This window comes from Chinchilla lanigera, unplaced genomic scaffold (genome assembly GCF_000276665.1).
Source record: "Chinchilla lanigera isolate Chin_1 unplaced genomic scaffold, ChiLan1.0 scaffold00059, whole genome shotgun sequence".
Classification (NCBI taxonomy): Eukaryota; Metazoa; Chordata; class Mammalia; order Rodentia; family Chinchillidae; genus Chinchilla; species Chinchilla lanigera.
In genome coordinates this window covers 8,511,778-8,527,172 of record NW_004955460.1, presented here as the reverse complement: position 1 = coordinate 8,527,172, position 15,395 = coordinate 8,511,778, and the positions used below count along the sequence as shown (strand labels likewise).

The 15,395-nt window shown below is 49.5% G+C and overlaps 1 protein-coding gene across 1 annotated transcript in view; it reads right to left on the bottom strand.

Moving 5' to 3' along the window:
• Positions 1–1,344: 1,344 nt before the first annotated feature.
• Positions 1,345–15,395, bottom strand: part of Dnaaf5 (dynein, axonemal, assembly factor 5) — a 46,555-nt gene continuing 32,504 nt past the window's right edge. Inside the window, exons 9-13 of the mRNA XM_005397777.2 lie at positions 14,441–14,588; positions 12,405–12,555; positions 11,116–11,272; positions 7,315–7,506; positions 1,345–2,420 (exon numbers count right to left, since the gene is read on the bottom strand). Of these exons, the coding sequence (XP_005397834.1) occupies positions 2,284–2,420; positions 7,315–7,506; positions 11,116–11,272; positions 12,405–12,555; positions 14,441–14,588 (785 nt within the window). The 3' untranslated portion in view covers positions 1,345–2,283. The remainder of the gene's footprint in view (positions 2,421–7,314; positions 7,507–11,115; positions 11,273–12,404; positions 12,556–14,440; positions 14,589–15,395) is intronic.

The following is a 15,395-nucleotide window of genomic DNA, read 5'->3' as shown; positions in this document are numbered from 1 at the left end:
TGAGACAAGGTCTCGCTATGCAGTTCAGGCTGGCCTTGAGCTCATTTTGTAGCCCAGGCTGGTCTTGAACTTGCAAAGACCCTCCTGCCTCAGCCTCCTGAGTGTTGGGATTACAGGCATGTGCCACCACGCCCAGCAATACCCAGCTTTTTGATAAACCATTTACTCTGACATTCTGAACATTATTCTGGGCCTACGGTTCTCTCTGCAGAAAAAACTGGTGTGGAGAGAGTGAAGAATATCACCTAGTGTCAGGTTTCCAATCACACGTTAGTTTGAGCTGGATAACCAACCTCAAAAGCTCTGCCCAATGATAAAAGGCAGACATATAAGGCCACTGTAACCACTGGGACCAAAAGGAGATTGGCAGTTTCCTAGGGCTAGGGATCAAGTGAGGGTCAGTAGCAAATTGGCTTGGGGAGCTATGCACTGATGGGAGGACCTAAATAGCTGTGGCGATGGTGAACCAGTATAAATTCATTAAACTCCCTGAACTGTCCACTTAGAACAGGAGAGTTTTACAGTCTGTAACTATGTCTCAGTAACTGTTCCTTCACGAGCCGGTGCCTGGCACAGAGGACTCTGTGAATATTTGCTGACTGAACTGCGTGAGTTTACAGGAGTGTCACAGGATTAACACGGCTTCTCGAGTGTGGCTGGGTTTAGGTCCTTCTCTGAATGCACACCCGCTGACCACAGCAGAGCTGTCTTTCAGTAGCTCCTCTGGAAACGGAGACCAGAAGCCACTGTTGTCCCCTCCCACACCACCACAGCAACTACACCAACCCCACACGCTCGGCCGCTCAGCCAAGGTCTCAGCCGTTCACTTTTGGTCCTTGTGCCAGACGAGGCTGGGGTTGAAGCGCTCACATCCGGGGCTGGCACGAGTCTGGATGAGGCCGCCTAACTTCATTTCTAACGAGTTTCCAGGTAAAGATGCCAGCAGCACTGGTTCTGTCAAGGGGTGGGGATGGGACGGGTGGGCCTTAAGGGCCTTTTAAGGGAAAGGCAGGGGACACAAAGGACGGAGGGCACAAGGGCACTGGGCAAGGCCCTGAGGACTTCCCGAATCTCTGCAGCCCCTGATGACAGGGACGGAGCTTGAGGGCAGTCAGGACAGCAGAGCCATGGAAGGGGCAGAAGTGACATCAGTGTCCAGGGGCTGTAGTTGGTTGGGCTCTGGCAAAGTGGAGCACCTCACCAAGGTTGGCCTCCTCCACCCTCTCAAGGTAAGCCCTAGAGGTGCCACGGTGACCACCTGGTGACAGCCCAACCTGTTTGGAGCTCCTGCCACCTGGTGGCCAGAGAGGACATTACAGCATGCAACAGGGGACAGAGCCCATATGGCCCAGAATTCTTTTTTTTTATTTTGTGCTAGGAGCTGAGCATACACTTTATCCACCTGAGTTATAGCCCCAGTCCACTGCCCAGAATTCTTCAGGCTGGAGCAACTCTGAGGCTAAAGCTAAGAAAACAGTTGTTTCCAAAAAAAGTCAATTAATTACCAAAAGTCATAAAGATAGGAAAATAATTTGAATAATTTAATTAAAATTTTAAACATCAGAGCACAAATATTAATATGTGATTAGTAGAAAACATAACAGCCTTTCCATGCTGTGTTAATATAAATATTGGCTTAAGGTAACAATATCCCTTTTACAATCTTTTAGGCACTTAGGTGTAGAAGGTGCTACAGAATATAATACAATCTTATTTTATTGCTGCTAACAAAGCAGTGAGAATGAGATCTGAATGTTCTATCAAAATACTGTCAGCATTATCCACTTAAAACTACTATAACCACGTATGTCCAGGTAACAAGTTCCAGTGTATTTAAATGGGTAAGATTTCACCAGTAACAGTCAAGACTTCAGTTTCCTGGCGGTCTGAGATGAAACCCAAAGAACGATGAAATTTCTTTTTCTAATCACTTTTTTTTTTAATAGTTAAGAACTTTCTTGGAGGGCATTTAAGCGGGACAGAACCAAGCAGTACACGAAAGACTTTGTAAAATAATAATCAGCTGATTTGGCTGATAGTGTGGGCAGGTGACATTTCGCTTTAGCTTCAAGAGAACCATAGACACTGGGAGGCCTCTCTGAGGAAGACATAAAAATACAGAACCCACTCATCGGTGTCATTCAGATGCTGCCGGCCAGAAGCTCGCTGGGGAGGGTGGAGTCTCAGGCGCATTCTTTGTGCTGGTACACATCTGGGCTGCTGACACAGGTGCCCGGCAGATGCACGTTTAAGGCTACAGAGGCGCTGGCTGCCAGCACACGGTCACTGCGCGGCTGCAGTGGCCTGCACGTGCTGCAGGAGCTGGTCACAGTAGGCGGTGGAGCGGTGCTTGTGTATGACAGCCTCGGTCTCGCGTACCAGGAGATCTGGGAACAGCACGCTGCCCTCTTTGAGCACCTCTGCAAAACAGTGGGACACCCTGAAAGTGCTGGAAGCTGACAACGAATGGACTTTACAGTTATGTGCAAATTAGCTCTGAGTCGCCCGCCCGATGCTGGTGGGTTAGGACTCAGGTCACAACATAGAATTTAAAACACCGAGCAGCTCAAGGGACAGCGGGTGACAAGTGAACTGTTTGGCTATACAGCGTCTGCTTCTGAGGAACCAAGCACAACAGCAGTGGGTGCAAGAGCCAAAGAAGCAAAGGAAGGCGGAAGCACAAGACAGCGCTGTGTCCCCTCTGACCGGACTTGGTCCCAGCCTCTCTGGCCTTCTGGGCTTCACCTCATTCTACAGAATCCTCCTCCTCCAGTTACTATCTGGCCCACACTACAGTACTATTTACTTAAAAAAGTGTTTTTAAGTAACTGTGAAACCTTTAAGTGGACTCTTATTAAGTGCAATGTTACCAAAAACTTCCATGTAATCACGTTTCAGAAAGGTTTCATTGAAATTTTCTAAAACTTTTTTTTTTTAGACTTATGTAGCCCACGTTGGCTTCAAACTCATGGTGATCTTTCTGCTTTAGCCTCCCAAGTGCTGGGATTACAGGTGTGCGCCATCACACTCAGCTTGTAAGACTTGTATTAACAGAAATGTACTTATTAGAAATAAGTGTGACTGCCGGGCATGGTGGCACATGCCTGTAATTCCAGCACTAGGGAGGCTGAGGCAGGAGGATCCTTGTGAGTTTGAGACCAGCCTGGGCTACAAAGTGAGCTCATGGCCAGCCTGAACTGCATAGTGAGACCTTGTCTCAAAAGAAGAAAAAAAAAAAAAAAAGACAAAAAAGAAGTAAGCGTGACTGCCACATTTAGTTGTTTGTCCTGCCCTCCCCAAATCATTACATCAGAGGTCGAGTGACAGACATCCTACTTCAACATCCTGGGAAAGTAAGCCCATATATCCAACCAGGGCTGCAGAAAAGTCACTTTAGCACTTGAAGGAATTGAATCATGCAGCCCAACCGCTTCATCTTACAGCCTGAGGCCCCTGAAGGTGACAGCTGTCGGGGCAGCATTGAGGCGAGAGTCCATCTCTGGATCCCCACCGCTCCCACCACACACAGCTGGGGTGACCACATATGACGAACTCAAAACCCAGTTCAATCAAGGCAACTTCAACGCACAGGCACGGAGACCAGAAGGGACACACACATACACCACGTCTACATGAACCCGAAATACTTATTCTTAACCACAACTGAGGCTCGCTCCCCTAGTCAACACCAACTAAATATGGAATAAAGAGTTCTTTTCAGAGGATTTAAAGAGCACTGTACTCAGTGTTATAAGCAGACATGCTTTAAAGACCTTTGCCATTCTCGTTACGCTTCCCAGATGACCAGAGATACTGCAGCAAATTATGCTGCTTTTTATTTCCAGTGACAGCTAGATTCTCAGTTAATTCACTTAAATAGCTTATAAAATATTACGCGTCCTCTTATTTTCAAACCAGTGAGCAGCACATTAGGACAGAACATGCAGTTATCTTAGTGCTTGGGGCTTTTTGGTCTAATTCTCAAGGAGCGATATTTGGCATTAACAAAAAAGAATTAGCTTAGAAAATGACAGGTTTTACCCTCACTGATGCCGACTCGGTCAACACGTGTTACAGATCTACTGCACGCCAGTCACTGTGGATACGGCAGGAAACAAAAACCTGCCCCGCACAGAGTGCGAAAGAGGGGCCTCCATCAGGAGCACGATGGCAGCCGTGGAGGCTTCAGAGACAGAGCAGAGAGGACAGACAGGGCCAGAAGCGAGACTGTGATGCCTAGCAGACATTCGGCCTTGTTCACTGGGCTCCTGGACACGTGTCCAGTGTTGAGGTAGGGGCCTGGCCCAATGTGTGGCTCTAGCGGAATTTTGCCCACGGGAAAGTGCTCTCGAGACAGAGACGAGGAGGCTCAGGAGCAGATGTCCTGCAGCCGGAAGAGAGCGCAGGTGGCCAGCTGCCGCGGCCAGTGCTTCCCAAGGCAGAGCGGGAAGTTACTGAAGGCTGTGTTGAGCTCAGGAGCTGCTCTCAACATGGGGGTAGGGGGACTTGAAAGAAGGGAAGGGACCAAGGCTTTGTGTGTTGTTTTTTAAAGATGAAGAAATAACCAGAGTGTGCAGGGAGTGTCCTGGGACAGGACTGAGGGGCGCGGGGCTGTGGAACACAGGTGCAGGGGGGCAACAGGAACGGCACTGGCTCATGCAGAGGCAGAGAGCTGGGCCAGGATACGGAGGGAGCAAGGCAGAGCCCAGGCTGGCCTCGAACTTGCAACGATCCTCCTGCCTCCTGGGGCAGGATACAGAGGGAGCGAGGGTATAGCCTGGGCTGGGATGAACACTGCTGAGGACTGAAGGCTGGAGCTGTGTTAGCTGCTACCATTGTTTACAGCCATTTTCAATGAGTCTCTAATTCCCAGCTTCTTTCCGTCATCAAGAAAGCACTGTCCAGATGTCTGGCCAGTCTGTCGCTGGTGAGTCCTCGCTCCCAGGCACTCTGACTCCATGACCCAAGGCAGTGGTTCTCTAATGCTCCTAGGGTTCCTGGGGTCCGCAGGGCCCTTTGGGGTCTGTCCATAGTAACACCGAGGGCACAGCATGCCTGACCAATCTGCATGGTGGTGGGATGAGGGGAACCGGCATCACAGCCTGGCCTCAAACACCTGACCACCTAACACGGCGGCCAGGAGCATGATCGCTGCCGCCAAGTGCCAAGGCTGGCAGCCAGGCTGGGAGGCGACCTGGTGGCTCCTCCACGAAGCACCACGTTCCCTCAAAAAAATGGCTAATGGACAAAAACAGACAAACCCAGGTTGTACAGATACAGGTATTTGGAGGAAAAGCCACGAATTCGTGCCTGTCACTCCAGAGAACAACTGGCAGTGTCTGTGGCAGGGATGGAATTCAAGCCTTCAAGTGAGGTATCAGGAGTACAGAAAACTTGCCTTTACCTTCACAGGCCTGGACTCTTTGAGGATTGGTGCTAATATATGTGATTTTTTGGGGGTTGTTTCGAGACAGGATCTTGAATTTAGTTCAGGCTGCTTTTTTTTCTTTTTTTTTTTGTCTTTTTGCGACAGGGTCTCGCTATGCAGTTCAGGCTGGTCTTGAGCTCACTTTGTACGGCAGGTGGTTTCTAACTTGCAATGATCCTCCTGCCTCAGCCTCCCAAGTGCTGGGATTACAGGTGTGCAACACCACACCTGGCATTCAGGCTGGTTTTGAACTCACAATGTAGCCCAGGCTGGCCTCAAACTTGTGTCGATGCTCCTGCCTCAGCCTTCTGATTGCTGGGATTATAGGCACGTGCCACCATGCCTAGCACAAATGTGACTTCCTGACATTGCAAAAAGAAATAGGTGTATGTTGGGAAGACATTTGTAATTTAGTATGTTGCTATTTCCTAAAAGACATCACAAAAGTGACATTATTACATGCAAAGTGTGAGATGGACCAATGGATTTTTTATTTTTTAAGATGGGCTTACTTTCTTTCTTTCTTTCTTTTTTTTTTTTGGTCTTTTTGAGACAGGGTCTCACTATGCAGTTCAGGCTGGCCTTGAGCTCACTTTGTCGCCCAAGCTGGTCTCAGACTAGCAAGGATCCTCCTGCCTCAGCCTCCTAAGTGCTGGGATTACAGGGGTGCGCCACCACGCCCGGGAACATGGGCTTTTATTATGTAGCTCACGTGGGGCTAGACCTTGTGATTCTCCTGCCTCAGCCTCTTTATTGCTGAGATTACAGGTGCATACCACCATACCTATCTTGGACCAGTGGATTTTAATGTAAAGAGGATAAAAGGTTCCTGATGTGGTTTTAGAGTCTACACAACAGAAACCTCTAGAAAAACCACCACCTATCCTTTGGAATAAACACCACCACAGTTATGTGAGAAGGCCTGAAAAATATCCTCTATTTCTCCAACCACATATGAAACTGGAAGTGGGGCCACATCTTTTTCACTTATTTCAACCAAACCAACATGTGCCCTGTTATGGTTTGTGTCTAGATGTCTCCTGAAAGCCTCATGTGGTCACAGGTGGGGCTTTTTCAGAGATGGCTGGATCTAGAGTGTGTGATGCTGGGATTAAGGGTGAGTGATTACTAAATCAGTCCACTGATTGGTTTGGCACTGTCCTAATTCTAGTAGGCCAGATATAGTATAAAAGGGGCAGAAAGAAGCTTCTAAGATCTTGCAAGCTTGCTTTCTGCCCACCAGAACTGTTTCTCCTCTGGGATGCCTGTCTGCTGTGCCACCTTGCCGTGGAGACAGCCAATTAAGGACTGAAACCTGTATAAACTGTGAGCTAAATAAGCCTTTCCACCCTCAACTTGTGGCTATTGAGTATTTTGTCACAGCAACAATAGAAAAGTAACGAAGACAGGTCCTAACTGTCTGCATGCAGAAGCAACATGGAAATACAGTTGTCTTCTGTCAAGAAAGACATTAAAGGGATGAGCACAAATTTAACAGCAGTGCCATTTTGACAGCTAGACTCACTTTTATTTTTCATCCTTGTATCCTTACTAAAAAATACTTATTGCACACCAATTACGTGCTAGGCACTGTTATATGTGAAATTGACAAAGGTGAAACTGGGTGAAACTGACAAAGATTAATAAGCCACAGACTCTGATCTCAGAGACATTCACAGCATAGTGGGGTTATTATTTATTTATTTTATTTATTAAGTGAGTGTCACTCTTCTGGCTAATTATTGTGTTTTGGAAAATCTGTTTCATAGTTAAGTGTCACAGCTTGAACCACAAAAGACAAAAGTACCCTGGGGTTGTCACAGAGCTCAGCATGGAACAAATTTATGCCCCTCATGTGTGGCTGTCACAGACATCAGAAAGCTCACCTAGGACTGCGTCCTGGATGGCGCTCTCGGGGTCATCCAGGTGGAGGAGGAGCTCCCTGTACAGGTACTGGATGCTGCTTTGATAGTATGACTTGCCATCGGCGCTCTGGATGCACCTCAGCCAGGTGAGCAGGGTAGAGGCGGCAGCCATCCGCACGTCGTTGGAGACATCGTCCAGACGCTTTAGGAGCTCTGGAGGGAGGGACCAGGCGGGTGTCAGAGGTTCCTGAGCAGACAGCTCACCCGTGGAGACCCACTCACGGACCTAATCCTCACTCCTCGGCAGCCCTGCCCTCAGTCTCAGGAGACCCACACCTCAAAGGGAGACTGCCACGCAGCTGGCACCCACAGGTGTGATGCTCCTGCTGGCTCAGCAGACCCAGGCTGCCCTCACCTGGGAGACGGCAGCAACCCCTGGCTCTGAGAAGCCAGTCACACACAGGCCTCCAGAGCTGGCCACCCCTCTTGCCAAAGAGCAGCAGCCCAGGGGGACAAGACAGCCTCACTGTTCAGTCTGTTCTGTGGGACCTGGTGACCATGCCATGCTGCTACTGCAGCAGAACATTCTTTCATTTATTTCTCTGTACTGGGGATTTAACCCAGGGCCTTCTCACTGAGCCATGCCCTCGGTTCTTTTTTTTTTGAGACAGGGTCTTGATATGCTGATATGTAGTTCAGGCTGGCCTTGAGCTCACTTTGTAGCCCAGGCTGGTCTCAAACTCCCAATGATCCTCCTCCCTCAGCCTCCCGAGTGCTGGGATTACAGGTGTGCGCCACCACACCCGGCTGCCCTCAGTTTTTTATTTATTTATTTTATTTATTTATTTTTTCTCAGTCCTTTTAAAAAATTTTTTTGACAGAGTCTCCCTAAGTTGCTCAGGATGACCTCCTGCATCGACTACCAGAGTGCTGGGATTACAGGCTGCACCACCACAGCCAGCTGAGGTTTTTATCAAACTCATGCTTTCCTACATCGTCTTAAAAATCCTCTGACACCTACTTCCACGCATCTCCGGAGACTGAATGCGCGTGGAGAGAGCTGAGCACTGAAGGGGTGGGGGCTCCCAGCCGCACACAAGGGTTGAGCTCATCCTCTGTCCTGCACGGAGGGTACACTCTACTCTTAGCAAGCCACTCCTAGCTTACTGAATGGCACAAAAATAACAACCCAAACATCTAAAGTTCAGGGCGTCCCACCAAGAGGGCAGGGCTTCGGGACAAACAGGACCTGCTGGATCAACTCAGGGGAGACGCCCACGAGCTCCAAAGGGCGCTGGGCTCTGGCGGCAAAAGGCATGAAGAATACATCTACAAATCAAGGAGGGAGTCACCTTGGGCCGCACTCTGGGCACCACATGAATGACCTCACTGAAGTGTCCCACATCTCAGGGCAAAGGAACTGAGTCAGAGTCAAAACTTGCAAAAGGTCAGTCAACTCATAAACGTCGGAGTGCTGAGCGGTCTTCCTCCAGGTTACTGGGCACCCAGGCCACCGTTGGAATTAATCTGTGATGGTGATGCTAACTCTGATTCTGGACAGAAAAGGCCGCCCGAAGTCCTCCCCGTGGCAGCCACGGTGCTCTTGTGAGCAGCTACCACTCTGTGGAGCTTGATGCCTTCTGCTGGGTCCATGCTGCTGCTCCTGTCACTACTGTTGGTCCCAGGGGGCCCTGGAGGTGCCTGTGCTCATCCTCCGCTCCCTGGCCAAGACAGTGTACTGTTTACAGAAGTACAGGAATCTATGAAGGATTCTCCTGTCACGCATATAGCCACACCGCACTTACTGTAAGCTACAGGACAAATATCCAAATACGTGCCGCCACCTCACCGGCTTCCACTATGAACAGTGAACAGTGCCCCAACTCACCCTGGCAGCCAGCGACTCACTGTGATTGAACTCATCTGAAAACAGAACCACAGAGACTGTGGGCAGGACAAAAAAATGTGACTACAACCCGGGGATAGTGGCGCACGCCTGTAATCCCAGCACTCGGGAGGCTGAGGCAGGAGGATTGTTGCAAGTTTGAGAACAGCCTGGGCTACAAAGTGAACTCAAGGCCAGCCTGAACTGCAGAGCGAGACCCTGCCTCATAAAAAAAAAAAAATAATAAATAAATAAAAAATGTGACTACAAAAACATCCCCAGCACCCCCACATCTCAAAATTCACCTAGGCCCGGACTTCAGGTTTCTTTGGGAGGCAGCTTCCTGCTGAGCATTTGTTCCACACTTCGGACCTGAGAGCCTCTGTCTGTGTTCAGTCCTGGGTGACTCTGTGTCTCCCTCCTTTCCAATGCCGCCCCTGTCCTCCTTTACCAGGGCTCAAGTCTCACCTTCTCTACGTTTCATTTTCTTTGGAGGAGCTGTTTTTCAGGCAAGTGAAGCCTTTCAACTCACTAATTTTGACCTTCTACCATGTTTAGATTTACACAGTACACTGGGCTGTAAATTCCAGAGCTGTTCACTTCCAGGAATCATGAAAACCATCTGCGGGAAACCAGGCACATCGTTGCTTCCAGTTTTACGAGATGAACAGGCACACGTGCAGGGCCTCCCTCCTGCCCCATCCAGATGTGTCCCTTGGGCGACCTTTTTCCTCAAGTCAGTGCCTACTGCTCCCGAGTCACCGGCATGCATCTCTATAACACCCAGTTGGTTCTTTCATGTCCATGTGTCTATTCTCTATTCTTGTTTTTTTGTTTGGTTTCTCAGCTTTTTTTTTTTCCAGTACCGGGAATCGAATTCATGACCTCGCGCTTGCCAGGCAGGCGCTGTGCCACTGAGCTAAATCCCCAGCCCTCTCAGCTTCTTTTTTTTTTTTTTTGGTTTTTCTCCCGTACCAGGAACCGAACTCACGACCTTGCGCTTGCCAGGCAGGTGCTTTGCCGCTGAGCTAGATCCCCAGCCCTCAGCTTCTTTTAATGGGAGTTATTTTTCATTTTTTTGAGGTAAATGTCATGTGTTGCTTCCCTCCTCTCCAGAGTTGCTATGCTTGGTCCATCCATCTATCCCCTTTTAGGGTGCTGGGGTTTCCTTATGTTTTCAGGTAGCTGTATTCCCAAGCTCATCTGAGCGAATGATTTTCCTTCCCTGCATTTGCTATTCAGCTCAGCACTTGTTTTTCTTTTTTTCTTTTTTTTTTTTTTTTCGTCTTTTTGAGACAGGGTCTCACTATGCAGTTCAGGCTGGTCTTGAGCTCACTGTGTAGCCCAGGCTGGCCTCGAACTCACAGCAATCCTCCTGCCTCAGCCTCCCGAGTGCTGGGATTACAGGCGTGTGCCACCACACCCGGCTTTAGCATTTGTTTTCTTGGCGGCTTCTAACTGATGCCTCATTTCCTCCCACTCCCGGCCTTGTCTCCATCTTGGGTGTGTGTGTGATGCTCAGGTTTCAAGAGGGCAGACACTGGGCAGTGAGGGTTGAGAGCTGAGCCAGCGAACAGCCCCATCCTCCCTCACAGGCCCAGCTGCAGGGCAGGTACCTGCACCAGCAAGCCAGGCACAGAAGCCTCGCCCCAGACCTTATTTTCACATTAGGGTCTGGCCGCATTTCCACTTTGAGTGGGGTCCCTGTCATCCTCTGGGCTGCTGTGGGGTGGGGTTTTGCTCTCACCCCCCACTCTTGTCCAGGGTGTTCATCCTGGGTTCTGTTATTTGTTTAATGTTTTACCTGTCATTGCTATTTTTGGGCTTATATAGAACCAATATGATAAGACAAATATAACATTTTCTGTTTTTTGCTGTAAAAGAAGTCACTGGAATATAAACATACATGCATGGTTTCATAAACAGAAGTGTCCTACCAGGATAAATCTTGATGAATTTATCTGGGTCCATCACATCCCCAGAGGTCTTTAAAAACACGTTAATGATACGACAGGAGATCAGCCGGGTGGTCTGCACATCCTCTTCCAGGGTGGCCAGGACCCGTGGCAGCAATCCGTCCTGCACGTCCTGCACCTGGAACCATCAGTGTGTGTCAGACGGTGTTGGCAGTTCTGCTCTGACTGCCTAGAAAGAGGGGCCCACTTGACACGTGCATAATGTAGTCTGAAATGCTGCTGTAAAAGTTGTACCAAGTCTGCTAGAATCTGGATCTGTAGATAGTTTGAATAATTTTTGTTTTAACTTGGTCAGTGGATTTCTAAAGTTTTTTTTTTTTTTAACCAGGAATCGAACTCAGGACCTTGTGCTTGCCAGGCAGGCATTTTGCCAGGTCAGTGGATTTCTAGTAACCCGTAATTCCCAACCCTCCAGCAAGGCGCAGTCCTGCCACCTATGGTGGTGCCCTGTGGGTGTCCAGAAGCACTTTGGAGCAGCAATCCTTCCATAGGCCAGGAGGGGGCACTCACACACTGCAGGGCATGGTTGAAAAGCTTCCCCAGCTGTTGTGGAATTGATAATGCACAAGTTCAAGGCAGAAGCTATTTCTTTTTTTTTTTTTTTTTTTTTTTTTTTTTTTTTTTTTTTTTTTGTCTTTTTGAGACAGGGTCTCACTATGCAGTTCAGGCTGGCCTTGAGCTCACTTTGTAGCCCAGGCTGGTCTCGAACTCACAACGATCCCCCTGCCTCAGCCTCCTTAGTGCTAGGATTACAGGTATGCACCACCACGCCTGGCGGCAGAAGCTATTTCTACTGCTTCCTGATTCCCTGCACTGGCGGGACACAAGAAGAAGTAATGTGGAAGGCAAAGACTTGGCCTCCTTGGTGGATCCTATGTTTAAATTCTTAGTCTTGTAAAGAATATTCAGTATGTAAACCTAAGGGCCGGCATGGTTGTGCAAACCTGTAATCCTAGCACTCAGCAGGCTGAAGCCACCTTGGACTAGTGAGTTCAAAGTCAGCCTGGACTACATAGTGAGACCCTGTCTCAAAAAAAGTAAACGCAGGGTAGGAGGCCAAATCCTTGCCAAGCCGTTTACCCAAGGAGACCAAACCTGTAATACTGACTGGCAGCCGGACCTACGCCTTCTCTCCTGCTCCTCCCACCCACCCAGGCACCGGCCTATCTACTTCCCTCCACGGCCCGCAAGCTCCCAGCCACAGGTCTGCCCAAGCCCTGGATGCCCAGGCTGCAGCAGAGTTCCCCTACCTGCTTGGCCGACAGGATGTCACTGCTGGTGAGTGCCCACAAGCAGGACACGGCGGCTGTGCGGATGGCTGCAGCTGTCTTCCCCGCTCGCCACTGTAGATTGGGCATCAGGATGTCCTTTACCACTGTGTCGAGGTAGACACCAAACTGCCTGGAGTCAACACAGGAGACAGTGGTGAGCAAAGGCAGAGACTGCTCTGAAGGAAGCATCTTCGTTTGGGCTGCGGGAAAGAGTAGATGGGAAAAGCTACAAGTGACACCAACAGGAACATCTTCTGTTCCCGGGGAAGAAGGGGACTGCGGAGGCCATGGCTGTATCTCCAGTGGGAAGAGGGAGGTGGCCGTCTGGCCCAGCCTCACTGGGGAGAGAGACGGCTGTCAAAGGGCTGCACTTCCGCCGGTTCCTGCTGGCCTCTCCTTGGACCAATGTCAGATCCTGGTTCTCCAGACAACCTCATGGCCTGAGAATGTATTTCAGCCTTTTTTTTTATTGCCAGTGGGCTCCGTGGAGGCGGCCTGAGTGACCCTGACCCACGCACGGCCCAGCAGACTCAGGCCTTGGTGCCACTGTACTTGGCTTGCAGTTCACATATTTTCTTCTCTGGAAAGGGAATCCTGACCCAAAGGCCCCTCCAGGGTCAACTAGACACTTGATGCATCTGCCATTTTATAAGTCTCCCAAAGCAAACTCATGATGTTATTTTTTACAAAAATACCTAAGTATTTCACTTAAATGACTTTTATTTGAATAACCTACTTCTCGTGACACTGATTTCTTCCCATAGGAAGCCTTAAATTGTATGGCTCTGGGATCGTGGCTGAGCCCAGCAGCGGCACCAGGCCAGACCCCAGAGCTCGGTTGGAGCGGGAGGACAGCAGCTGCCCTCTCTGCAGCCGCACTGCCTTGTACATCACCCGCACGTGCATCTGCTTGCTCAGGGCCACTGTCAAGGCTCATATAAGTACCTTCTTATGACCCCTCTGGCCTTGAGGTTTTGGTAGACAAGCAGGAAACAGAATTTCCCGATGGGCTCCATAGAGGTCCAACAGAAGACAAGAGATAAAGGTTGCAATTAAAGTTTAAATGGTCAAACTATTTGCATGGGAAACTGTAGTCTGTTGGTTACATCTGCCTCCATGGACCTGTTGCCTGGGAGGGGAGGGTTCCCACGTGCCGGTGGAGCCTGGGCTGCTGGGTCTGTATCCTGAGATCTGGGCCCTGCCACCTGTCCCCACCTCTCCCACCTTTTGGGCTGGGGCTCCAGATGACTTTAGGTATTCTGATTTAATGGAGGAAAAATGGTGGCCTGAGAGCTGCTAGGGCCTCTTCCCCAGGGCAGTCTTGGATTCTCTAAACCACCCACAGCCTGGCACACAGGTCCCCTCCCGCCTCCCGCCCAGCCTGGGGCATTCTGACAGCTGTTCCCCCTCTCACAGGCTTGTTCTTCTCTTCCATGTTTTTTGTTCCTTTTCTTTTGCTTCAAAGCAAAAATTGGAGGCCCTTAGTCTTTTACTGCTACCTACAAAGTTCTCTCAGATAACAGAAGACTATCTGTACTGCTTTAACTATCAATGGCAACTCAATCAGTTCTTTGTTAGGTTTGAAAGGTACCAAAAGGCTTTTAAAAACGAGAACAGCTAATACATAAACCATTAATAGTTAATGTTCCCTAAAACTTTTTCATTCAATGGAATTTTAATGACCACACTAAAATGACTTTGATTTACTGTTTCAGCATTTCTCTGCAATGCACTACTCTCCCAATCGTGCTATCTACCAGTGGGGACAGACGGTGGCAGGACTTAGGCCACAGAGAAGCCCTCAAGCTCCCACCTACGACCTCAGAAAGAGGAAGCCCTGCCAAGTGCAGTGGGGGGAGGGGCGGTCTTTACTTGGCACAGTGTGTGTGCGCACGCGTGGCCTACTCATTACAGCTTATGAAAGAAGGGGTTCTACCCAGCAGTGTAGGCGCAAGTTGGGGAGCCCTGCCCACCACCCAGCGGCGCTTGCTTTGCCAGACATAAGGATTGCCTACCCCTGGGAATCGATGGTGTCCTTGGACCTCAGCAGCAGGCTGGAGAGGATGGAGAAGAGCTTCAGGCACATATGGGGGTCTCTGGTGGTCTGCAGACAGGCCCTGAGGGTGGGGACCACGTGCTGTAGCGTTTCTCCCACAGCGGGGCCTGGAAAACAGAGAGATAGGCTGCAGCCATTCAAGGAGCAGAGCAGGAGCCCGAGCTCTGGACAGGAAGCCAACCTGGGAGCAGGAGCCCTTGGGAAGGGGCTGCACCTTGCCTTTCCCGTAGTGCCGCTCGCCTGATCACTGACTGATTCACAGTGGGAAATGATACCTCCCAGAGTCCCTCTTACTAGTAAGCTTTCTATTTTTCTTACACTTCTATAAATTCTTAAAACTAAAGCCTAGCAATATTTTATAGACCAAGGGCTAGGCTGTGGCTCAGTGGCAGAGTGCTTACCTATCATGTACAAGGGCACTGGGTTCTTTCTCCAGTACCATAAAAGTAAAAAAGAAAAGATCAGTCAAGTCAGTCATTCAAAATGTATACACTGTCCACAATGTGTCTGCAACTTTGCAGCCTGCCCCCTTTCAAATGCAAATGAGGAAATGGATATAGTTTGTCTCATACCAGGAAGACTTCAGGCAAAGGTGAACGAAAGTGACCTCCAGGTGGGGACAGGTGGCAGGGCCCAGCTCTCAGGATACAGACCCGGCAGCCCAGGCTCCATCGGCATGTGGGAACCCTCCCCTCCCAGGAAACAGGTCCATGGAAGCAGATGTAACCAAGAGAATACAGTTTCCCATGCAAATAGTTTGACCATTTAAACTTTAATTGCAACTTTTATCTCTTGTCTTCTGTTGGACCTCTAATGATTCATAAATTTTGGCTAAAACAAAAAACTCTGGTGTCAAGCCAGGCGTGGTGGCGCATGCCTATAATCCCAGCACTCGGGAGACTGAGGCAGGAGGA